General features: G+C 39.1%; 4 protein-coding genes across 5 annotated transcripts; 3 read left to right on the top strand and 1 right to left on the bottom strand.

Annotated features, from left to right (window-relative positions):
- Positions 1 to 100: 100 nt before the first annotated feature.
- On the top strand, positions 101 to 11,025 carry LOC126796560 (brefeldin A-inhibited guanine nucleotide-exchange protein 5). Of its 2 annotated transcripts, none has more exons than XM_050523361.1 (34): positions 101 to 200; positions 302 to 444; positions 1,011 to 1,104; positions 1,181 to 1,433; positions 1,674 to 1,792; positions 1,872 to 1,930; positions 2,155 to 2,212; positions 2,312 to 2,396; positions 2,497 to 2,691; positions 2,847 to 2,905; positions 3,006 to 3,075; positions 3,163 to 3,231; positions 3,515 to 3,637; positions 3,718 to 3,771; positions 3,848 to 3,936; positions 4,161 to 4,257; positions 4,358 to 4,456; positions 4,580 to 4,780; positions 4,895 to 5,005; positions 5,078 to 5,262; positions 5,459 to 6,085; positions 6,225 to 6,642; positions 6,784 to 7,023; positions 7,136 to 7,259; positions 7,353 to 7,501; positions 7,890 to 8,246; positions 8,452 to 8,618; positions 8,694 to 8,893; positions 9,104 to 9,264; positions 9,397 to 9,513; positions 9,635 to 9,771; positions 9,859 to 10,150; positions 10,468 to 10,563; positions 10,719 to 11,025. In XM_050523361.1, the coding sequence occupies exons 2-34, from the start codon at positions 333 to 335 to the stop codon at positions 10,779 to 10,781; spliced, it is 5,280 nt and encodes a 1,759-aa protein (XP_050379318.1). In that variant the 5' UTR covers positions 101 to 200; positions 302 to 332; the 3' UTR covers positions 10,782 to 11,025. The 2 variants fall into 2 exon arrangements, with proteins under 2 accessions (XP_050379318.1, XP_050379317.1); XM_050523360.1 differs by having other exon boundaries at positions 102 to 200; positions 2,488 to 2,691.
- A 226-nt stretch (positions 11,026 to 11,251) lies between these two features.
- LOC126794351 (glucan endo-1,3-beta-glucosidase 5) lies at positions 11,252 to 13,579 on the top strand. Its single transcript, XM_050521048.1, is given in 7 exon segments — positions 11,252 to 11,397; positions 11,516 to 11,588; positions 11,894 to 11,946; positions 12,165 to 12,802; positions 12,805 to 12,867; positions 13,088 to 13,267; positions 13,270 to 13,579. Coding segments are annotated over 7 exon segments (1,437 nt in total). The 3' UTR covers positions 13,554 to 13,579.
- A 750-nt stretch (positions 13,580 to 14,329) lies between these two features.
- LOC126796657 (uncharacterized) lies at positions 14,330 to 16,883 on the top strand. Its single transcript, XM_050523390.1, has 6 exons — positions 14,330 to 14,853; positions 14,944 to 15,041; positions 15,170 to 15,194; positions 15,699 to 15,819; positions 15,912 to 16,046; positions 16,248 to 16,883. The coding sequence occupies exons 1-6, from the start codon at positions 14,484 to 14,486 to the stop codon at positions 16,450 to 16,452; spliced, it is 954 nt and encodes a 317-aa protein (XP_050379347.1). The 5' UTR covers positions 14,330 to 14,483; the 3' UTR covers positions 16,453 to 16,883.
- Positions 16,884 to 17,733: 850 nt separating this feature from the next.
- Positions 17,734 to 24,215, bottom strand: LOC126796586 (alpha-aminoadipic semialdehyde synthase). Its single transcript, XM_050523362.1, has 24 exons — positions 23,835 to 24,215; positions 23,654 to 23,740; positions 23,407 to 23,536; positions 23,009 to 23,182; positions 22,687 to 22,769; positions 22,472 to 22,582; positions 22,312 to 22,387; positions 22,024 to 22,195; positions 21,849 to 21,945; positions 21,565 to 21,734; positions 21,392 to 21,446; positions 21,153 to 21,293; positions 20,592 to 20,936; positions 20,340 to 20,420; positions 20,042 to 20,107; positions 19,748 to 19,865; positions 19,518 to 19,647; positions 19,342 to 19,421; positions 19,045 to 19,203; positions 18,642 to 18,879; positions 18,450 to 18,558; positions 18,204 to 18,365; positions 18,049 to 18,118; positions 17,734 to 17,959 (listed from the first exon to the last, which is right to left on the bottom strand). Exons 1-24 carry the CDS (start codon positions 24,081 to 24,083, stop codon positions 17,907 to 17,909), a joined length of 3,156 nt encoding a protein of 1,051 aa, XP_050379319.1. The 5' UTR covers positions 24,084 to 24,215; the 3' UTR covers positions 17,734 to 17,906.
- Between the last annotated feature and the right edge of the window lie 784 nt (positions 24,216 to 24,999).

Genomic DNA, 24,999 nt, shown 5'->3' with positions numbered 1-24,999 from the left:
CCTTCTTCTCTTTCTATTCTCTACTCCACCACCACTCTACACTCTCTCTCCTCCACCTCACCTTAGATCCATCCACTTCATCTTCATCTTCATCCTCCACCTCTCCTTCTCCAGATCTCACCTCCTCTCAGCTCTCCGCTTCACTCCCACCTCATTCACATTCTCATCGTCATCACTCTTGTACAATCAACCTCCTCCAGGTAACGCATTCCTCTCTCTCTCTCTGTATTTACCGAACGCGAAATCTGATAGAATGATCTGAATTTGTGCCGCCGGATCGTGATTTGATCCGAATTTGCAGGCGAGCTTGAGCCGGAGTCGGATTCGGAGTCATGGCCGGAGGAGCAGCCGGCGGCTTCGTCACGCGAGCCTATGAGTCCATGCTCAAAGAGTGCTCGCCGAAAAAGTATCCCGATCTTCAAAAGGCAATTCAGGCTTACTTAGGTCTCGTTTTCTCATCCTTCTCCATCTACATTTTCATTTGCATGTATTTAAGTCTATACGATTCGAGATTCGGAGCTGGATAGGAGATCGTTAGCTTTGATTTCATGTTTGAATTTTGATGTGTGATCAAATTTTGGTGATTACTGCTCGTGTAGTGTAATTAGAGAAGTTGTGAGGTTAATAATGAGTTCATGGTGCTCTTATAGTACTCGGGATTTTGAGAATTTAAGAAACTCTAGTGTTACCGGGGAAGGTGAAACGAACAGATGACTGTTTAGTGTTTCTAGCTGTCTGTATAAGTTCAATGTAGTGCTTGCTCGATTCCGGTGAATGAAGACTAGGCTGTATGTGTTGTTATTGTGTCTTTTGTTTTGCTTGTGCTTTGGTCACTGTTTATAAATGTTTTTATAGAAGTGTTAGTCTAGAGGAGAGGTTATTCTTCTCAGGGAACAACTTGATGTCAGTCGTTCTTGATAGTGTGCTATAAGTTAAGCTTGTGTATGTTAAAAAAGAAGCACCGGCGATCTGTCTGTTCCTCATGTACCTTTGTTATTTTGTGTCTTTAGACAATGCAAAAGAAGTCAATCAGGCTCAACAAACCATTCCGCAGACTGCTCCAAGTGGGAAGCCTCAAGCTACTTCTCCAGATGGTGATGGAAGGTAGATTGATTATTTGCAGCTTGCATTACAATCATGATGACTAGTTTTGACTTTTGAAATCACTTCCATTTTGCAGTTCTGTTGACGCAGAAGGTGAAGATGCAAAAACTGGTGCAGAACCAGGTCAGTCTCAAACATCCTCAAACACTGCCGAGGAGGCAGATTCTGTTGCCAGGCCAGTGAACATAAGTGGAACTGTATCAACTGTCCTAGCAACTGCTGGGAACACCTTAGAAGGCACCCAGGCTGAGCTTATTTTGAATCCCCTGCGACTTGCATTCGATACAAAGAACCTAAAAGTTCTTGAACCTGCTCTAGATTGTCTTCATGTATGCACTACCAGTTTTGATGTTTTTTTTTTCAATTTTTTTTCTTATGTTTTGTTGAATATTCTGTGCTTTCGAAGTAGTAATATTCTGTTGGAGCCGTACATGCATGAGACAATCTTTGCTTTGTTCCACAAATGATTTTCCATAGCGTCATTGGCTAAAAGAATTGTTTCCTGTTGAGATCTATAACATGCAAACTTACCTCACTAGCTAACTAGTCTTTCATATCGCAAAGTGCAGAAACTGATTGCGTACGATCATTTAGAGGGAGATCCTGGTTTAGACAACAAAAGTGTTCCAGTGTTTACTGATATTTTGAACAGGGTTTGCAGTTGTGTTGACAATAATTCATCTGATAGGTGAGTGTCGCACAACTTAATGTTTTCCTCCAAAATTTATGGGTTACTATTCTTAGTGATTATAAGAATCGATGTGCAGTACTGTTCTGCAAGTGTTGAAGGTCCTTCTGACTGCAGTGGCATCCACAAAGTTTAGAGGTATGTTATCAGAGAGTTACTAGTATTAGGTATTTTTTTTCTAGTTCGTGATATCTGCCTATCAATGTGATTTGCTCATGTACATTAGCACTCAGTGTCTCTCATTGTTTTGTGCATACATATGTTATCTGCACATGTCCTTTCTCTTATATAAGCATATTCTTTCTCTCATTGCTTTTGCAAGAAATTGTTCTTACAATTATTAAGAATTGATTCAAATGCAGTACATGGGGAACCGTTGCTGGGAGTTATCAGAGTCTGCTATAATATTGCTCTGCACAGGTACTCATTAATTTTTTAATAGGATCCCAATATCAATATCTATATCACTATCAATATTAATATCAAACTGCGCTAATGAACCATAGTTTAAATTTGTAGCAAGAGTCCTGTCAACCAAGCTACATCAAAGGCAATGCTTACGCAAATGATCAGCATCATATTCAGGAGAATGGAAACTGACCCGGTGTGGATTTAAATCCTCTATTCTGGATGCTCCTTCTCATAATTTTGTTTCACTTTAGTTATTTTAACTTGTCTTTTGTAAGTCCTGGCAGGAACTTCAGGTTTCATCATCTGGTTCTGTTGGACATACAGAAGCCACTACAGAAAAACATTCAAATACAGAAGCTGAAGAAACTTCTGTGGCAGACCAAAATGAGAAAGAAATGACTTTGGGTGATCAACTAAACCAGGTCAAAGAGACACCCATTGCATCTGTTGAGGAACTTCATAATCTTGCAGGTGGTGCTGACATTAAGGTACATATTTTTCTTCAGTGATTCATGCTCTAACTACCTCATCCACTCTCAGGGGCTGTACTTTTCCCCAGGTTACTATGTGTCTAAATTCATGGATAGTTTAACCTATGAGGTTTATTTTGTACTGATATTGTACGTCTTTTTTCAATGTTTAGGGTTTAGAGGCCGTCCTGGACAAAGCTGTTCATCATGAAGATGGCAAAAAGATAATCAGGTTTGGATATGATATTTAAAGATTTTCTTTTCTTCTATTCCCAACACCCAGTGTTTCACATTTTTTTCTAATGCATCTAACTGATGCATTATTTTAAAAGAGGGATTGACCTGGAGAGTATGAGCATAGTTCAGCGTGATGCTTTACTGGTTTTCCGAACCCTCTGCAAGGTTTGTATTTTTGCACAATATGTTTTAATTGTTGGGTTGTTCAAGCAACTTGAAGCCTCTATATGAATATTGAAACTTGATCTGCAGATGGGCATGAAGGAAGATAACAATGAAGTCACGTTGAAGACGAGGATTTTATCTCTGGAGCTGTTGCAGGTTATAATTAAAATCAGCTGTGATTTCTTGTGCATGCTTTTCTGGATAGATGTTTGCTTACAAATGCAGCTGATACTTTAAATAACTTGAAACTTTTAATTGAAATGTGATTTCTCGAACTTATTAAGCATGGCCTTCCTCCTTCAAAGACCATGGATGGAGAAAGGAATATACACATGATCTATATAAAGATGACTTCCGTTGCATCAACTTAATATTTGTGCTTTCCTTTTACTTCTTGTCAGTGTTTCTAAGTAATATGATTTATTACTTGGTATTTCAGGGTTTGTTGGAAGGAGTTGGTCATCCATTTACTAGAAACTTCCATTTCATTGATTCTGTGAAAGCATACCTATCATATGCTTTGTTGCGGGCTTCAGTTTCGCCCTCCCCTATCATATTTCAGGTTTACATATAGTCATCATCCAATTTAGATTGAAAAATCTATGAGGATTTTGTTTCTGATCATTACTTTCCTTACTGCAGTACGCAACTGGAATTTTTTTAGTGCTTTTGTTGCGGTTTAGAGAAAGTCTCAAGGTGCATCTTTGATCTTCCCAAGTAGTAGAAAAATTACCTTTTCATACTCTGCTTCACACCAACAATTTTTGTTCAGGGTGAAATTGGCATCTTCTTTCCCTTGATAGTTCTCCGGTCTCTGGATAGCTCGGATTTTCCCATGAACCAGAAAATGAGTGTTCTGAGGTATTGCCCTTTCTAATAGTCACATTGCTAGGATCGTGCAATGTTACTCTCAATTCCTGCATGGTTCCTATGATCACTACATTTCAAATTTCTTTTCCCTTTCTAATAGTCACATTGCTAGGATCGTGCAATGTTACTCTCAATTCCTGCATGGTTCCTATGATCACTACATTTCAAATTTCTTTTCCTGGTCATCTAACGAGCTGTGGCCTGTGGGTTTGCAGGATGGTCGAAAAAGTTTGCAAGGATCCTCAGATGCTTGTTGACATATTCGTGAACTATGACTGTGATCTTGAGGCACCAAACTTGTTTGAGCGGATGGTATAATTTTACCTACCGTTTCTTAATAATGTTCTACATGCTATCCAAATATGGTTATCCTGTACATCTAATACCGCAATGCATGCTGGCTCTTAATTAGGTTACTACTCTATCAAGAATATCCCAAGGGACACAAAATGCAGATCCAAATATGGCTACTGCATCCCCGACTACTTCAATAAAGGGTTCATCTCTTCAGGTATGTTTCACGATTTTCTCCTTTCTTCAGATTTGGCTAGTTCATTATGTGCTTTGTTGCCCTACATATTAGTTATAGCTAGCACGAGTTGCTGAATGACCCTTTTTTTCTTGACCTTGCCAGTGTCTTGTCAATGTGCTTAAATCACTCGTAGATTGGGAAACTTCACGTGGAGAATCAGATAACCAAACTAAAAATTCCCAGTCTCCAGATGGAGATGCTTCAGCCAAAGAGTCAGTTGATGTGAAAAGCAGGCAAGATACAACCACCAACTTTGAGAAGGCAAAAGCTCATAAGTCTACACTGGAAGCGGCCATCTCTGAGGTAATTGATCAGCTTAACTCGATATCCTGATTGTGCCTTTTGCTTAACTCGATACAACTGCTTTGCTTGTTCTATTTTAGCCTACAACTGATTTATTGATTTAATATGCTGCAGTTCAACAGACAGCCAGTTAAGGGTGTAGAGTATCTGAGATCGAATAAATTAGTGGAAAACACACCAAGTTCAGTTGCCCAATTTTTGAGAAGTACTCCCAGCTTAGACAAGGTTGTTTCTCCGTTCATCTCATACTTATGTTCTACAGTGCTATAGATTTCTTAATGCTTATTATTTTTGCAGGCTATGATTGGTGAATATTTGGGCCATCATGAAGAATTTCCGCTTTCTGTGATGCATGCTTATGTCGATTCCATGAAATTTTTGGGAATGAAGTTTGATACTGCAATTCGTGAACTTCTTAAAGGATTCCGACTTCCAGGGGAAGCTCAAAAGATAGATCGCATCATGGAAAAGTTTGCAGAAAGGTACTGAGCTTTTTATATATATATTTTTAATAAATTTTGTATTGTTGTTGTCTGTTATCTATATTTGTGTGCACTAATCTTCCATGCATAGTTGCGACATTTAAATCATGCTTACATAATGCACTATCCCTTTTATACTTTGTACTGAGATGTATTTACTATTAACAGTGAGTTTTATTGTGTTGCATATGCACAGATACTGTGCAGATAATCCAGGCCTCTTCAAAAATGCAGATACTGCATATGTTCTTGCATATGCAGTTATTATGTTGAATACTGATGCACATAATCCAATGGTATGGCCTAAGATGTCCAAGTCAGATTTCGTGCGCATGAATGCTACTGAAGATCCAGAAGAATGTGCCCCAACAGAACTTCTGGAAGAAATCTATGATTCGATTGTTAAAGAAGAGATAAAGATGAAAGATGAGAGTACGAATCTAGATAAAGGTGGCAAATATAAGCCAGAAGGTGAAGAGAGAGGGCGCCTCGTCAGTATTCTTAATCTGGCTCTACCCAGAAGGACAGTTTCTTCTGATACCAAGTCTGAAAGTGAAGCTATTATAAAGAGAGCACAAGATATATTTAGGAATCAAGGAGCAAAAAGAGGGGTCTTCCATACTACACAGCAAATAGAACTTGTAAGGCCTATGGTAGAAGCTGTTGGCTGGCCTTTGCTTGCTACCTTTTCTGTTACAATGGAAGAGGGTGAGAATAAGTCGAGGATTGTTCTCTGCATGGAAGGATTTAAAGCAGGAATACACATTACACATGTTCTGGGAATGGATACCATGCGCTATGCATTCTTAACATCTCTTGTCAGGTAAAATTGTTTTGTCATTGTATAGAAACTAATTGCCCTTATCTTGTATTCACTTGTATGGAAGATTCTGTATTCACTGTTTTAAAATTGTAGTAATGTTCATAGTAATGCTCATTGGAGCTTTGGGTTTGCATCTCAGATTTACATTCTTGCATGCTCCAAAGGAAATGCGTGGTAAAAATGTGGAAGCGTTGCGAACGCTACTAGCTCTTTGTGACTCAGAGACTGGTTCCCTTCAAGACACGTGGAATGCAGTTTTGGAATGTGTGTCGCGGCTTGAATTTATTACCTCAACCCCTGCTATTGCTGCAACAGTCATGCAGGGGTCAAACCAGATCTCTAAAGATGCTGTTCTTCAATCTCTAAGAGAATTGGCAGGAAAACCTTCTGAGCAAGTATTTGTGAATAGTGTTCAGCTTCCCAGTGATTCGATAGTGGAGTTCTTCACTGCACTTTGTGGTGTTTCAGCTGAAGAACTAAAACAAAGTCCAGCTCGGGTTTTTAGCTTGCAGAAACTTGTTGAGATCAGCTACTACAACATGGCTCGTATTCGCATGGTATATATTGTTATTGCAACCTCTTGTTTTGCTCATAAAAAGTTGTATGTTTACTTGAAGATAGCCATCCCTAACTATAACTCAATAAGTTAGGATTTTTTATGTCTTCATCATCTGAATGTTTCTGCAAATTTCTTACAGGTCTGGGCTAGAATATGGTCTGTTTTGGCAAATCACTTCATTTCAGCTGGGAGTCATCATGATGAGAAAATTGCCATGTATGCCATTGATTCGCTAAGGCAGCTTGGTATGAAGTATCTGGAACGAGCTGAACTTGCCAATTTCACATTCCAAAATGACATTCTTAAGCCTTTCGTTGTTCTTATGCGCAATAGTCGAAGTGAAACCATAAGGGGCCTCATTGTTGACTGCATTGTTCAAGTATGTCTACATATTTTGCTTTCCTGATTGTACATTCTGTTTATTACTGATTATCCCTTCTCTATCTACAACTGATCTTTTTTAAACAAAATTATTCTACTGTCCTTTGCAGATGATAAAATCTAAAGTAGGGAGCATCAAGTCTGGTTGGCGTAGTGTTTTCATGATTTTCACAGCTTCTGCAGATGATGAATTGGAATCAATTGTTGAGAGTGCATTTGAAAATGTCGAACAAGGTATCAATTTCTTTTTCATTTCTGTGATCTTCATGGCATTGTGGTATCTCCTCTTTTACAATATCGAGATATCTAATATCTGGAAACTTGCAGTGATCTTGGAACACTTCGATCAAGTTGTTGGCGATTGTTTTATGGACTGTGTCAACTGTCTTATCAGATTTGCAAATAATAGAACTTCGCACCGTATAAGTTTGAAGGCTATTGCACTCCTGCGCATATGTGAGGATCGTTTGGCTGAGGTGTGTTAGTCTTTCTTTGTATTGCAAGTATCACATATAAAAATAACAGATTAATGGTAACACTGAATCCTTAACCCTTCTGCCAAGGCTAATAAAGTTAGTTACAAAATGACTTTCATGAATTTTGTGGCATTGGCAGTATGACCTGACACAACCCATGGTCAAATTATTAGGAAGAAATAACTTTGCCTTTGCTGTGATATTGTAGTCACCCTCTTGCTATTGAAAAACTAAAACTCATCTGCTATTGGGCTTGTTGGCTGCTGGTGGATTTGGTTATTGTTGGTTGGATGGATGCCTATAGTTCTTTGGTTGCTTTTGGCTTATTGGTGGTCTGTCTATTTGCTGTCCAGATATTCCCATCTAACGTTTGGTTTGTCCAATGTAGGGTCTTATACCTGGTGGTGCTTTGAAGCCTATAGAAGAAAATGAAACTACAACTTTTGATGTGACTGAGCATTATTGGTTCCCAATGCTGGCTGGCCTATCTGATCTGACATCAGATACAAGGCCAGAGGTCAGAAGCTGTGCGCTTGAAGTTTTGTTTGATCTACTAAATGAGAGAGGTAGCAAGTTCTCGTCATCCTTTTGGGAGAGCATCTTCCATCGAGTCTTGTTTCCCATATTTGATCATGTAAGACATGCTGGAAAGGAAAGCTCAGCCTCTTCTGATGAGGAATGGTTCCGTGAAACAAGCATTCACTCACTTCAGTTGCTCTGCAACCTTTTCAATACTTTCTACAAGGTAGTTTTGATCTAAACAGGCTTTGAGAAATCGTATTGTTACTTGCTTTTTGCGAAGAATTATGCATGCTAGGGGATAACAATGCTTTTTTTTAAAAAAAAAAATTGGTATTGTTATTTATTGGCTTTGTGGTACAACTATGGTTTTGTAAAATTTAAGTTAATTTCTGGATAGTAGTGACTGAGACAGTCTTTCCTATGTGCAGGAGGTATGTTTTATGTTGCCACCACTACTCAGTCTGCTGTTAGATTGTGCCAAAAAGACTGATCAAGCTGTGGTTTCGTTATCTCTGGGTGCACTGGTGCATCTCATTGAAGTTGGAGGACATCAATTTAGTGAGAGTGATTGGGATACATTATTGAAAAGCATAAGGTGTGTATCTCTTATTATCTGATAAAATGGTCGATTTATTATTTATTCTACTAATCTTTTTGTTATTGTCATCAGAGACGCATTATACACAACACAACCACTTGAACTGCTAAATGCTTTGGGTTTTGAGAACCTGAAGAATGAAAGGACATTAAACAATTCCGGCGAGGCTTTATTGTCTCTTGACTATGATGGGGGACACAACCGTCAGTTTGATTCCAATGATAGAAATCCAAATGCATCAGTCAAAGGTGTTCACTTGGATGGATCCGAAGGTGAGGTTTTTGAAATTTTATGAATTCTTCTTTATTAAAATGGCTTTTGTTAAGATGCAAATTCCAAGACTTAGTTTATGGTAGTTCGCATTTATAAGAAATAGAACATTAGGAGTCTATTGTTCCAAAGGGGCATGCTTCAAGACTGTAGATTTTGAACCTTTTTCTAGCAATTAAATTGAATTTTATCTTGATTTTTCTTTCATGTAGGCCTTAACTCTCCGTCAGGAAGTGCGTCAAAGTCTGCTGATGATGGAAACCTCCAACGTAGTCAAACAATAGGTCAAAGAATTATGGACAACCTTTTTCTCAGAAATCTTTCATCCAAGCCTAAGAGTTCTGATGCATCTGTACCATCTTCTCCAGTCAAGGTATGATGCGACAGGATATTCACTCTATAAACTCTTCTTACACTGATTAGAGCCAGATTTTCTGGTTTTGTGATGCATGTATCACCACATGTTCTGATAGCTATATGATGTGTCTGTTTGGATGCTGCATAGGTTCCTGATGTTATTGAACCTGATATGAAAGATGATGAAGAAAGCTCTGTATTGGGAACTTGTAGGGGCAAATGCATCACTCAGTTATTACTTCTGGGGGCCATTGATAGTATCCAGGTTCTGTTTTTACTATCTCCATCTTTCTCTATACCCTACCTTCTCTCTCTCCCTCTGTCAGATCTTAAACTGTTAAATTTTTTAGAACTCCTTTCTAATAGAACCACTTCACAACTTGCAGAAGAGATACTGGAGCAAGTTGAATGCACCTCAGAAGATAGCTATAATGGACACTTTGCTGTCTGCGTTAGAATTTGCAGCTTCCTACAACTCATATACAAATCTCAGAACACGCATGCACCAAACTTCTGATGAGAGGTAGGATGCGAGTTTGTATGCAAGTACTTTTCTGTGAAATTCATCTCCTTGAAGAACATAGTATCTGACTACACAATCATTGGCCAGGCCACCTGTGAATCTTCTTCGCCAGGAGTTAACAGGAACTTGCATATATCTGGACATCTTACAGAAGGCAACTTCCGGGTTTCCCATTCAAGAGGGACTTGCAGAAACTAATGATAGCTCAATGGAGCATTCCAATGCTGAAGAGAAAGTTGAAGGATTAGCAGAGGACAAACTTGTGTCATTCTGTGAACAGGTACTCAGGGAGGCATCTGAGCTGCAGTCTAGTTCTGGAGATGTGACTAATATGGATATTCATCGTGTTCTGGAGTTACGATCGCCAATAATTGTTAAGGTATGAATGTAAATGAATTTCTTTTTTTAATTTTTCCTTTTACCCAAATGTCTCAAGGTCACTTCATATTACATAGCTTTCCTAGACTCCAGAAGTCTTCCCACTCCCAGAGTCCAATCGTATGAAAGTCCTTGTAGTTTGTTATTCTTACAACTTCATTATGCAGGGTCTTCAATTTTGTTGTTATCATGAAACCTGAGTGTGTTAGGCATTCGTCTTGTTTATGGAATAAAATTATATGTGATTGATCTCCCACATTGGTTTATGCGTATTGTAGTCATTACAGATGTTTAATTTCTTACTCTTCTGGCTTTCAGGTGCTCAAAGGCATGTGCTTTATGAACCAACAAATTTTCAGAAGACATTTAAGAGACTTCTATCCTTTGCTTACAAAACTTGTATGCTGCGACCAGGTAATCTTCTCTCCCTGTTTCATATCTCATGGTGCTACCTACGTAATTCAATACTGTCGTGATCATCCTTGATGCTTCACCTCAACAGTTAATCATTTATTAGTTAGAGATAAACTTATGTACTGGGAAACTTAAAAATGCCTTTATTTCTTCAGATGGATGTTCGTGGAGCTCTAGGCGATCTATTTAGGGCACAATTGAAAGCACTTCTGCCCTAGCTGCTGTTTCCTTTTCTCACCACTTTGACAAGTGTCCCAACTTCAGCATCACTGCTTCAAGCTCTATACACCGATTGTCTAATTTTGTTCGGTTAAATATTCTTTCTCCTGTGCCTATAAATTTCATTTCCTTCAGATAGATGTATAGGTTATTTTTTTCAATTTTCACCTTCCCCAGTAAATTTTGTTGTAATGATGTTAATGTAGAAAAGGAGGTAAACGAAAAGGGGGAACATAGATTTGAGTCGGGTTTATAATCATCTTTTTGTTGTTGTCATCCAATGTAAGTATCTTGACTGAAAACCCAGAAATAGATCTGTAGTTATGAGAGCTATTTGATTGCCCTCGATTATGTTTGACAAACTATCTAAAGAATTATCATAATTTCTAACATGGAACAGCAGAAGACCCAAATTATATTTGGATGGACTTTCGCTGTGCAACCTTTATAGGTGGGAAAAGTGCACTCCATGCTTTTCTCTCTCGAGCGAGCGCTAATCCCTTCTCTGCCTCGCCTCTCCCTTGACGGCGGCGGTGGATTTGGTGTATCTGTTGTGTTTATAGATAGGAGGGCTGCTCTACCTATCTCTAGACTAAACCTTGGAGATGTTGTCGGGTTTCTCGACGGAATTTCTTGAAATTGGGCAGTTCTCTTCATACCCCCGTTGTTGACGTCGGTGTTGATGGTGCGGCTGAATCGTTTACGGCTACTCGGATCTTGGATGGTGTTGTAGATTGGGTAGTCGTCGACCAGATCTGGGAGTGCTTGGGTTTGTAGATGGTGGTGGAGATCTATTGCTAGCTGATGTATTTTCTTTCCCTGTCGAGGGTTGAAATGTGATTAGTCATATTGCTGAAATAGGGGATCGGGAGATCGGGGGGATGGCCATTGAGTGGTGCTTCTTGTTTGTTGAGGGAAGACGGCGGTGCCGGCGAAGAAGACTAGATGCATCTTGCTAGGGTGGATCTTTGTGGGCCTCTATTGGGTTTGGAAGCTCGCTTCAAAGGAATGAAGATTTTCTCTCCATCAAATAAAATGAATTGAATCTATTTGGGTACAATGCTAGGGATTTTAGTTGTTTCTTTTATATTTTTGTTTCTAATTTTTCTAGCATCGTATGTTCTTTTACTTCATTGATTTAGAAGGTGGGTATACTTTAGGTTTGTGAGTCTAGTTGCATAGATTGTATTTGGAAGTCTTAGGAGATTTCTCTTATTGGGTTGTCTCTTGTAGTGCTTGTTGAGCTTAATATATTATGCTCTAAATTCTTGATTTGCAAAAGATAATTGAAAGGTTATTGAGGCAACGAGAGCTTTTAAGTACAGTAAATAACTTGAGTGAACATTTTCGAACCCAAGCACATACCTTATATCTTGCTGAAGTTCAATCTATCTAGTGGAACTTGGAAATGAACCTTTCCTCAAAACCTACAAGGACACATTCCTCAACACCACATTTCCAGCACTCCAAAACATTCAAGCAGCCCTCATAAAAACTGGGCTAGGAAGACAAGTGAAGGTCACTGTTCCACTAAACGCTGACGTCTACCAGACCGACACCGGTCTACCCTCCGGAGGTGATTTCCGGTCTGACATTCATAGTCTCATGCTCTCCATCATCAAGTTCCTCAGTGACAATGGTGGTGCTCTCACCATCATTATCTACCCCTTCCTTAGTCTCCAAGCTGACCCTGATTTTCCCAAAGAATATGCCTTCTTCGACAACGGTGCAAAACCCGTTGTGGATGGCTCCATCTCCTACACCAACGTTCTTGACGCCAATTTTGACACCTGCATTGCTGCTCTGGAAAAGAATGGCTTCCCCTCGGTGCCGGTTATTGTCGGAGAGATAGGGTGGCCGACTGATGGTGACCCCAATGCTAACATAGAAAATGCAAGAAGGTTCAATCAAGGCCTTTTGGGTCGCATACTTGCAAAGCAAGGCACCCCATAGAGATCAACCCCGCCTGACATATACATATTCGGACTCATAGATGAAGATGACAAGAGTGTCCAACCTGGGAATTTGAGCGGCATTGGGGCGTCTTCAACTATGATGGCTCACTCATATACTCATTGGATATAGGTACTTTTCTCAATTTTAGTATCATTTTTGGAATTTTTTGATATCTTCGTTACGTATCATTCATATCTTTCGTCTAGTGATCGATGTATCATGAACGGTAATGTTCAGTTGCTACGTGTTGCGTTAGAATTTAATTCGCTTGCAAGTTTGTCGAGGAATCAAAGCCGAAATCCCTTGACATCGTTGATGTTCTAACTTATTCGGTATGTACGTTGAACAGGTAATGGGAAAGATTCGGTGGCTGCGAAAGGAGTACAATACTTAGCCAGACAATGGTGCATAATGTCACCTTCAGCAAGCACTTCGGACCCCAATTTGGCCGGGAGCATCAACTACGCTTGCTCTTATGCCGATTGCACTAGCCTTGGATATGGTTCTTCTTGTGGAATGCTTGACGCAAGGAGAATGCTTCTTATGCTTTCAATATGTACTACCAAACCAAGAACCAAAGTAAATCTGCATGTCAATTATCGAATCTGTCGATCACCACAACTGTGGATCCATCTCCGACGTCGAATGGCCAGAATACTACTTGTCAGTTTAAGATCATGATCGATTTGTCGAAGCATCAAAAAGCTCCTAGACGGCCTCCTCCTTCATTGGCTGCAGGGCTGAGTGAGCATAGCTCCCAAAGAGTCGTAATGGCTTTACTTTTCCTTCTACTAGTCTCCACATTGATCGTCTAATCCTTGCTCTTTGGACTTAGAGGCCATACTTATGCATCTTTGTGGAATCATAATTTTGTTGTAAATTTTTCTAGAAATTCTTTAAAATAAAACTAAAAAATAAATTTAAGCTTCTTAAAACTAGAATCATAACTTTTCTTATGCCACACTCGCAAACCCTCTAAAATTTCTAGACTGTTTTGAGTTCATCAAGAACAAGAACCAGTTGAGATCTCAAGTAGCTCTCTATTTCAACTTGTTTTACTTACATTTTCATATTTTCATCTCCATCTCTATCATGCACTGATCAACAAGATAGAAACCCAAAAACAAAAATTCACTGAAACTCTAGCAATCATAGACCCCAAGCTCAAGAATGCCAAAACCAAACGTCTACATCACCACATTTTAGTCCAACCATACAAAAACCAATCTCCCAATACTCGAGGAACCCAAAATTAGCATAAAAAATCAGAAAAATAGTCAATTTTTTCCATGGCCAAAGAGAACCCCGACATCAAAATCGAGAACGAAGAAAAAAAATACATGGTTGGCCATCGGCAGGCGGTGCCGGAAAGTCAGTTGTTCCACGACCGTCGGATCCCCCACCCCTGGGCCCTACCTCCAAACGAAAATGACGGAATGGAGGGAAATAGAGGAATCTAGCCCCGCATTTACGCTCCATCCAATAATTAAATTCCTGAAAACAAGCTTTAATTTTAAAAAAGAAAAAAAAAAGATTTCCCGGATTAAGATTTTGCCAATTTATTTGTGTCTGATTGGCTCAAAGACGCAGTAGCAGAGTTTTAATGGAAGCCATGAACATACCGAACCCGCCCACCCCAAGCTTTAACCTTTAGAGGTTTTTGCCCTCCAAAAATTATCAATCAATTCAAAATATTCAATGGTGTTGGGATTGTGAGTGGGGGTGGATGATCTTTAGGCATCGTTATGTTGCTTTTGAAACGTCAAGGCGCCGTTAACTTTCTCTCCACCTCGTCAAAGCTTCAATCTTCAGGTCTCTCGATGGCCGCGTACTACTACTGTAAAGGCTTCCACGTCCAGACCCCAATTCCTCCGCAGCCGCAGCAGTGCTGGCCGTTGGATCGTCTCGCGTGGCGGATCGGGGATCGGAGGGTTGGTGATTTGACGGTGAAATGTTGTGTCGGGAGTGAGAGTCATAGAGTGAAGAGTAGTGTTGTGGATCCGGTGAGGCTGGTGCGGAAGCAGAGTGGGTTTCTTCACGGGAGGAGTAATGGGTTTCATGGCCCGAGTAGCTTGGGTGGGGATAAACTCGTGGTGGCTGTTGATGTGGACGAGGGTCCGTACGTTCTTTAATTTGTTGTGTTTGGTTTTTGATGAGTTGTGTTTGTTGTTTGAGTTTGTGTTTTTATTTGTGTTTTGCGACCAGTTTTGGGGAACTTCGTGTCGGCGCTCAACAGGTTCATTGCGGATCGTTACGCGGCGGAGCATTCTGTTTCGGAGTATCATGTGTATGAGTTCTTTAAGGTATTTGTGTTTGTAATGTTTGGTTTTGCATTTCAGACGTTTTGAAGTGAATATGCCTGCCTTTTGTTGGGGGGTTTGTTTACATTTTTGGGAGCAGATTCTGATGACATCATGTTGTTCTGTTGCAGATATGGAATTGTTCACGCGATGAAGGTACTGATACTGTGACCATTATCCTCTTTACTGTTTCTGCATTATAATGTGGTTGTACTGTTGTAGTACTCCCCAACGTCATCATATTCTTATTATGATCGGCATCTTATGATGCCAAAGGTCATGTATGAGCTCTTTAAGAAAAGAAAAGAGAGGACTTTTAGCTGTTATTCTTGTTTTTGATTCTAGAACCTTTGAATCACCAGATTCTCTTGATGTCAAGGTCAAATATAATTAGGTTTTAGAATAGCTGGTGATTTAGTTAGACATTTGACTTGATCAATGGGAGGTGTTGGAATAAAGTAATCTTAGTTCTGTGAACCTTTTCAACATGGATCATATAGTTAGTTATGTTTTATATATCATATAGGTAAATACTTTAGAATCTTATGACCTGATCATTGGTTTGATATTGCTTTGTAGACTTGTAACTGCAATGACAAACTCTGTCATGTCTTTCTTATATTTATTTTTGGTGGTTGATATTCTCTATTTTGTTTACAGCCGATCTTCGTGTTCACGAGTTCTTCAAAACATCATATTTCAAGAATGGAATCCACCCACTCCCAGGTGCTAAGGAGACTCTTCATAAGTTATCAGGATTTTGTAACCTGTCTGTCGTCACGTATGTACAATTATTCGAGTTCGTTTCAATATTTGATTATCTTTACCTGAGCATGGACTAACATGTTTTGGCATGTGTGCGAAACTTAAAAGGTCTCGGCAGAATGCAATCAAGGACCATACAATTCAATGGATTGAAAGTCATTTTCCAGGACTATTTCAGGAGATTCACTTTGGGAACCACTTTGCTCTACATGGAGAGTCAAAACCGAAGTCAGAAATATGCAGGTATGTCACAAACTCTGAATCCCCCGCGCCCAAAAAAAAAAAACCCTTTTGTGTTGTTTTAGAACTTTCAATTCCAAACTGAGTATGATGTTCCAGTATTCTGTTCTCCAAATCTTATGGTGCATGTTTACTTGCTTGTTTGTTATGTGGATTACCTTATTGTATCACTACAGCCTCTTTTCTGATGTTATGGGTTTGCAGGTCTCTAGGAGCAAAGGTTCTGATTGATGACAACCCAAGATATGCACTTGAATGTGCGGAAGTTGGGATGAGGGTTCTACTTTTTGATTATGAGAACTCATATCCTTGGTGCAAGACTGATTCTGTCGATCTACATCCCCTAGTGACCAGGGTTCATAACTGGGAAGCTGTGGAGAAGCAATTAATGGCATGGGTTACTTCGTAGGTTTTTCTGACACCTTACAAGATTGATCACTAGGTTGTCATGATACATTGAGCTCGTTCTATTGCTTGACAGGCACCTCATGGAAAATAACAAACCTATACTGATCTTGGTTAAGAAACTTTATGAAGTACATGCAAATAGGTTTGTTTATTTTCTGGTGAAAACTGTCGTAGGAGAATGATGAGGGGGAAGACAAATGTTCCCCTCTTCTGAGTTGCAGAAAAACTAGTTCTCAGATTGCTACTTATGATGGAAGGCACACTTGTGGCATTGCCAGATAACTCGATGCAATTGGTCTAAGCCAGAACTTGTTTCTGTTCCTTATCTTTTTACATTTAGGAAGAGAGTAGAGGTTAGAGGAGAACTCGAAAGAAATGTATATATGGACGATGACCAAATTGATTCAAAGAATTTCATTCATGTGATGTCAAGGAGGCTGTTTGAAGCATTATTTTTGTTTAATTTTATTCTTTGTAGTTACGGATCATATGTTCTCAACCTAAAACTAAAAGGACAAGCGGGTTTTAGTCTTTGCAATTGTGCCATTTTATCTTCGTCTTCGTACATTAACGTATCCAATGCCGTCCAGGCCATCATGGCCATGTAATAAGCACCGGAGGCCGCGGCAAAGTTGCTGGCTGATTTGTTAATGACTTGTACGCAACACTGCAGATTTGCGGGCATTCTAAACCTGGAAGTGTGTCATGTGATGCCTTTGAGCAACTTGAAATGGTTAATATGGACAATCCAATTCTATCATTATTTATGAAGAATATAACCCTGGTGGTTGTAGACTTGTAGGAGACAGGTACGTATGGTGTTCGGTCACTTGGATGTAGTCTTTTTGCGACTTCTATCACAATCAGTTTCACTTGAGAGTTAACAAGTAGTTACAAACTTTTGGTTAAACTGTTTCATATTGTGCAGGAAGTGCCAAGGTTCAACATCACAGATGTTAAGTTAAATGATATTAGAGGCCGTAGTTCTGCTACTAAAGATGCAGATACTCTGAAATACAGCCAGAGTGTACGATGTACCTTGTCAAATTATCGAGCTGAAGGGCGTCGGCCTAACCGACCAAGAACATGGAGGACCGGCAGTTTCATTGTGCTATAGTTTAAGAGGCAGGATTTTGGCAACGAAACTATAACTGTGAAACCCATTATGAATTGAGACCATGGGTATGCATTGAGATACGAACCATGTTGTTCACAATGTTATTTTTGCATACAAAATGTAGCATATAGGAAGCTACTCCAGTTTGCCATAGTGCCCTTTGACCAAGAAAGCTTTGCAAAACCTTGTCATTGCAGCCCCGTTACATATCTACGACTAGTGTTGGCAAGGGTCTGTGCTTCCAGCTGAGTCGTTTCGGATCATATTGGATATCTTGAAGAAATTTGATGCGAAACTGTCTACATATAAGTTAGACGAGGGAAAAGTGATGATTTGGATCACTCGACCTTCTCCATTACCTTGATACCATATGCTTGTATGATTTCCATGGCTGCAGATACCACAAATGACTACATTAAGACACCATTTGTTGATACACTAATCCGAAAAATAAACAAGCTTGATTGCATGCATGGTTACCTGGGACGTATACTTCAGGTTCAAGAGGCCTCAAGACACCTCTTGTTTTTATTTTCTTTCCTAATAAGAGCTGCAACATCACAATAGAGGAAAACTCATTTAGGCACTATTCTCTCTCTCTATACTGTAATGAATACAAATGTGTAACAAAGTACCAGAGCTCCGATGGCTGCCGGGGTACCAACAGTGTAAGCCATGGCAGTGACCATTTTACCATTCCTGACTGTTCCAAACTCTAGAAGAGTAGCACTGTGTTTTTCTTTAAGTTTGGAATCTGGGAACTCAACTTCCACTTCATGATGTAAAAGCACCATATCCTGTGACCACGAATCCCGCAAGTTGCAGTGACACATAACTTGGCCACCAAAATCTGTACTCAAATTTACTGAAAAGGAATTTACCTGTTCTGTGCTTGAGTATGACAACTTATCTTCCATGAGGAGACAGCTGACATCAAAAGCACTTTTGCAGGAGGCTGGAATTTCTTTCTGCTCATGCAGTCCCAAAAATCTACTCCACAATAACAATTCAGTACAATTGAGCATTACTTGATTTGGAAAGAAAGGAAAGTGGGGAAGAGATATTGAGCATACATTATGGTTCTAGCCGCCCTTACTGCAGCTTCTTGCTGTTTGCTGTATCCAAGACTGATAATCCTTTCACTGATGGCTTTTTCTCCTCTCAGAGATCCATCCACTTCTTCACTTTTGATTTTGAGAAGCTCGGACAAGAACATCCGGAATGTGGGCTTCTTTCCATCCTTAAAGAGTGGATGAGGTTCGGCTTCAAATAAACCAATTCTTGACAATATTCCCATTATTTGGCCAAACCCTGTTCGTTAGTGCAAACTTGTAAGCAAATACCTCACTGAGCTAACCACCTGATGTCTTTGTATTTTATTTATCAAATCTCAACACTCTAGGTCTCTAGCAAAGTATGTACTCAAGTTTTATGTGGGATTCCAAAAGTTAACCAAAAAGTTCATACATGCCATACCTTCATAGCGAAGGGTTCCACGAAAGACGGTTGATGCTTCCTTTCCAATACCATACAAGTCCCCATAAACTAGCGAATTACGATTTGGAAGGCCTTCCAGGGAAAAAGCTGGAAGGGCAGGTACCCGATATTTAACAGCTGAATCATATAAATCCTTCCCTATAATTTTGTACCATAAAAGTGAGTGACAGAACAAGGACCTTGTAAAGAAATGACATCTTCCTATGCAAACAGAACTGATTTCATATTGTGTATAGTTAAGTATCACTGAACTTTTCATCCATAATCTCCACTTACCATCAACATTTAAAATTTCACCATTAGATTTGTAGGTGGCAGGATTGCGTCCAGCTCGAATGGCTCCTGCAGGACTCCAGCTGTAATGATCGATAAAACTAGATGTCAAAAACCCTGTACTTGTCTGTATTGTAACCACCTATACAATCAAGTAAGGTGGTTAATCCAAAACATACCTGAACTTATAAGCTAAAGGATTATTTGCTGCAGCTGGGGATGGGAGTCCACCACAGTAAGAAATGAAAGACTTTATTTTCCCCTTTCGAATATGTGCTTGGTTGATCATCTTCATCGCCATCATGTGATCTGAAGTAGGACAAAATAATTGAAGTAGAGATCATGCCTCCACAAATTTCTCCAGAAATTTATTATGAAGTAAAATGTCCATGGTCAGATTTAGCATTACCTATCCCAGGGTCCAAGCCCAGCTCACCAAGAATTGTAATACCGGCAGTCTTTGCCTTCTCATTTAGCTTTGACATGGCATCATCAACATAGCTAGCAGTGACGAGATGCTTTTTGAGCTGCATGAACAGTCAACATTTTCTTATCTAAAAGAAAAAACATGAAAAAGAAAAGAGAGCCTAACCCATCAGGACTTCTGTATCAGTTATACCTAGGAACCTTCCGTGATCTCTATGCTTCTGTTCTAAACAAACAAATAAAAGTTACTTTTGAGACAATGTAAACTGTAAAGTACCTCAATACATGCAGTTGCTACAGTAACGTGACAAAAAGCAGGCAGCAAGCTTATGACAACATCAGCCTGCATGATGGAAGCAAAGAGGTGAACAGATTGTATCCAAAAAAAAAAAAAAAAGAGGTGAACAGAATTGAAAATGTCTCGAGAAAAATATTGGACATAAGTTGGACAAAATATGCTGGACAAGTATGGGTTGAAATTTTCTTCTGCATAACTGCTCCTTCAAGCATTAATCTCAGTATTTTGCAGTACATTTACTGCATACCTGTTCAGTATACTTCAGAAAAGTAGTTACCTGTGATATATACTTATGAAGAGTACTGGTGTCTGACACATCAAGTTGAACTGGACTTGCATTTGAAATACCTTCAGTGATCTGCATCAAATATCTCAGTATCGATGTGAAACAATAAGTAAAACATAGAGATATAGAGCAAACCTTGCACACATCACTTCTTAAACAAACTATACTGCTCATATATTAATGAAAGAGTTGAAGATGATAGTTTCTGACTTATTTTTGCGTACGACAATATTATTATATTACCTCTTCAGCATCCTTTAGATAGAGAGATGCAACAGTAACTTGCACATCAATGTTCTCCTCAAAGTCACCTTCCATGCATGTTTTATACCATTGTTGGGACGATATTCCACCAATTGATGCTAGCATTTCAGCAGCTGGTTGACAGACCCGGCCTGCTCCAATGATTAGAACTCCAACCTTCTTTTTCGTATTATTTTCTTTCTTAACTCCACAATCCTGGACTTTACCAACTCTAAGTGAAATCTTATTTGCCTCTTGCTTTAATACTTGATTTTCATTTGGATTAGCAAGAGAAGTCAAAGAATCAATAATTTTATCCAGGACTTCCTCATCATCTGCACCAACCTGTTCATAGCATGCGATAATATTATGCAAGATACCTAAGTATGTAAACTAAGAATTGCAGTCTAATTGGACCAAAATTATACTGCCGAAAAAAAGAGACAATTTTAAGTAATTTTAATGAGAAAGTTAATTAGGCAGAATGGCAGATAGAGAAAGAAAATATAAGTATAGCATAGTCTCTATCCTATGATCAAATTGGACTTGAAGCCTACTCACTTCGAGTTCTGAGTATGACATAGCATGAGAACTTGGACCAACTTGACACTTCACCAAATGGAAGGATCCATTTGCCGCTTCAATAATATCTAAGGCCTCATTTATCAGAAATTGATCGAACAAGTGACCACTGAGAGAAACCTGTCATTTAGAGTGAATTCATCAATGTTTATCGATGATGAAATATGACCAATTCAGCAACATCAATTATCATGATCCAAAAACTTTTAGATGCTTACTAATGTGGTGTACTTCTTGTTAAAATGGTAACTAGCATGATTGTTTGATGTGTCTCTGCAAATACAGGAAGATAGCATGTGACTAGTCTAATAATTGCTATATCAACAAAGAAAAGACAAGTAAGAAATTGAAAAACAGTCAAGTATATACATGAGATGGATTTGAAACGTACTCTGAGTCATCAGATTTTCGCATGCGAGAAATGTATTCATATAATGGGGCAAGTGTTCCTCCATGGGCTATGCAAGCTTTCATCAAGTGTGCAGGTAACTTTTTAATGTCTTTCGTAGAAGCCAAATAGCCAACAAACTCCAATAATATGTCACCGAAGTGTTTGGAAGCCTTTCCACAAGAAAACCGTGAGTTTCATAAAAATGAGTAGTGTTTCACTTTCTGTTCTTGAAGTGTCCTAAAAATGATTACATTTACTGAACAAAATGCCTGAACAAAAGGTACCTCTTTTGCAAATTCTGTTGGAAGAATGTCAACAGCTGAACATACGACACCATCACCTTCCATGTCCTGATGGTAAGAATCTTTTACCGGATCATATCTGAAAACCATGGTCGAAGATGTTATATAAAACAGATGTAGTCTACCATTTTGACTAATAAATGTGCTGATGCTATACCTGAAGAAAGGTGAGTCAATTTGTGTGGTTTGATTAACAAACTCTATTGATCCGCCTATATCACAAGTTATATCAGAGATACCAACAAGCTTACATCCTTTCCTTGTTAACAATTGAAACTGCTTGGTACTCAATAATCGAGGGTATCTTTTCTCCCAGTACATACAATTCACTGCCACAGAAAAGGAAAGAATAAAATAATAACATATTTATCTACGTAAACATTGAATCATCAATATGAACTCTAATAGACTAATAGCATAATATTTGATGAAGTAAACTACAGACCAATTACAGATGCATAAGGAGCTATCTTTTCATGAAAAACTGGATTGTAGTGTTCTGGATGTGCATAATAATCAGCCTGAAATACAATACAATAATTTGGGTTATTATCTTCGACGATGACAACAATCAAGTAGATAAAAATGACGAACGGGGAACTTACTTTGTCAAATGATTTTTTGGAATCTTTGTGTTCAACCATGTCTTTACAAGTCACAACACAACCATATACTTGGAAGACCCTCTTTGATGTCCTGGTGGGTTGACCAGCATCCTGATGTGTTAACCAATAAGTGAAACATGTGAAACTCAAGGACAAGAAGAATTTAAACTCATAGATGTTTATGAGTAACTATGCAGAAAGAGTTTGGAACACACCGTCTCAAATATTCCTGGAAGTCTGCTTGGCTCCACAAAAGTATGAGGGAGAAGCTTAAAAATTTCTTGTGCACCAGAAGAAACTACAACATGGAAAAATGGTGATGAAATTAGTTCATAATTAAGCACTTGTAGAGTCCTATATATCAGCTGAGAAATGTACTACAGTCAGTAAGACAAGTGAGACAGCCTCAGGAATGCACTTGTACTTGTTACAATAGCTAAATGATTAGTTCTTGAACCAGAGAAGTCATTAGAACTATGAAGCAGAAAGTTGACGACATCGCTAATGGTAATAAAACCAATGTCATATACAGTGTACCATTTCCTGAACCAGTGAAGACAAAGACAAGAGGGCAGATTCCCGCCGGCAATCCCAGAGTTGCTATCTCTTCTCCAACAGAAATTACTGCAGCCTTTGCAGCAGCCAAAGATGAATACATATATGGAGCACCCAACGAAAGAAATGGTGTCGAATATCCGAGACTTAGGTACCCTTGAAAAAGCAAATCATTGTTAGAAAAAAAAAAGATTCAAACCAATCAAACATCATACAGAACAAATGTTAAAACACAAAAAAAAAAAAATCACAGATGACCCACTTTTTTAAGCTCAAAAGTTGCACACATTAGAAATTATACTAGCTAAAGCTAAAAAGACTTTTTCTTGGCCCCCAAACTCAACCAAAACAAACTGATAAACCAGAAATCAGTAACATACTTTGTCCTAAGCCGCGCAAAAAGTCGATAATTCCAGCTCTACCAGCAAACTTGCCAAATGCAAGCATTCTCCTCCCATGATCCCCAACAATTAGTTCATAATCATACAAAGACACCCTTTCTTTTAGAATCTGCACCACCACCAGACATAACAGCAACCAACTTATATGAAAACATGCACAACACATATATGCACAACAAGATGACAGAAGAATCGATAAACATCACAATCTATCAGAAATCAATACCTTATCCAACAATGGCATATTTTCTTTCTGTGCCTTGTGCGTATGTGAGAAAAACGCATAAGCTCTATCCCGAAGAATCATCTCCGGCTGCACCAAAATCCCATGCAAAATTGTATCAACGATTCAAATATGTGCAAAACCAAAAGTAGGAATCTTGATTAGCTGGAAATTGTTAACACACCTTCGGTTGTTTGATCCCCAAAATGAGGCCACATTCCTTCAAATCCTCTGAAATTTCACAGCCAACTTCTTCATACAATGCATCATGATGGATGCGCTTCGTCGACGGCTGCACAATGATCCGAGATACTCCGGTTTTGTCACTGCCACTGTGAAGCAGCCGAGCACAGTGAGATGGGGTCAATGGTGCTCTTCTTTCCCACTTGTTCACTGTCTCCGAGACGATCCCAACAACCCCATTCCCAAGCATTGTGCATAAAGCTCGAGTCTTGATCAACAGAAATGAAAACCAGGATGATTACACGTCTGGGTTGTGGAGTTCTTGGTCTTGTTTCTTGTATTGGTGGTTGAGTGAGTCAGAGGTTTCAGAGAGAAAGGAGGAGTTGACGGTGGGTTAGAGAGCGAGAAGTGATCACAAATCACAAGCAAGCAGCTTTTTTATGAATACAAGTTTGGCGTAACGTGGCATGTGACATGTGCGATTTTGGCATTGAATCCATGACAACGACTATGAATGACGAACTCATATATATCGAACTGATCGAAATCGAATCCCAAGCTTGGGGATGTGCTTGGTACTTGGATCCTACTCATGCTTCACTTTGCAAGCGCCCATATCGTGCCAGGCGTCTTTGGTATGGACAATGACGCTTGTATTTTCCGGTCGGGACAAGTCATCGTGCTTGAATTTCTTGCATGCTTTCCTCCACCATTGCCATTGCTCATCAGGATTGTATACAATACTATTATTTCCCTAAGTTTTTGCTTGTGCTGATTATGTATCTTGATTGATGATGCATGATGGATAGGTTCATTTTGTGGAAACCAGATGGTGTCACTCCCCATAAACTAGATACTGATGTTTGTGTGTCAATCAATTTCTTCGTGCGAATTCGGAACCTGTCCTTTTCACCTTCTTTTTATTTCTCACGATTCTATCCATCAATCAAAGTAGCTAGAAGACCTCGGGGGAGCTCAAAGATTATATTACTTCTCGATCATCAATTCATCATGTATGCGTTTTGTGTGTGGAAACATTGTTTGCATGATATGATCAATGACAATTAAGTTTAACTTGACTCGGTTCGCATCAAAGAGGGAGGATTAACAAATGAGCTTATTATAGGGTTTGTGTCGATGGGCTAATGTCATCATACGACTTAATT

The sequence above is a fragment of the Argentina anserina genome, chromosome 1 (genome assembly GCF_933775445.1).
Source record: "Argentina anserina chromosome 1, drPotAnse1.1, whole genome shotgun sequence".
Taxonomy (NCBI): Eukaryota; Viridiplantae; Streptophyta; class Magnoliopsida; order Rosales; family Rosaceae; genus Argentina; species Argentina anserina.
This window is presented reverse-complemented; position numbering and strand designations above follow the sequence as displayed.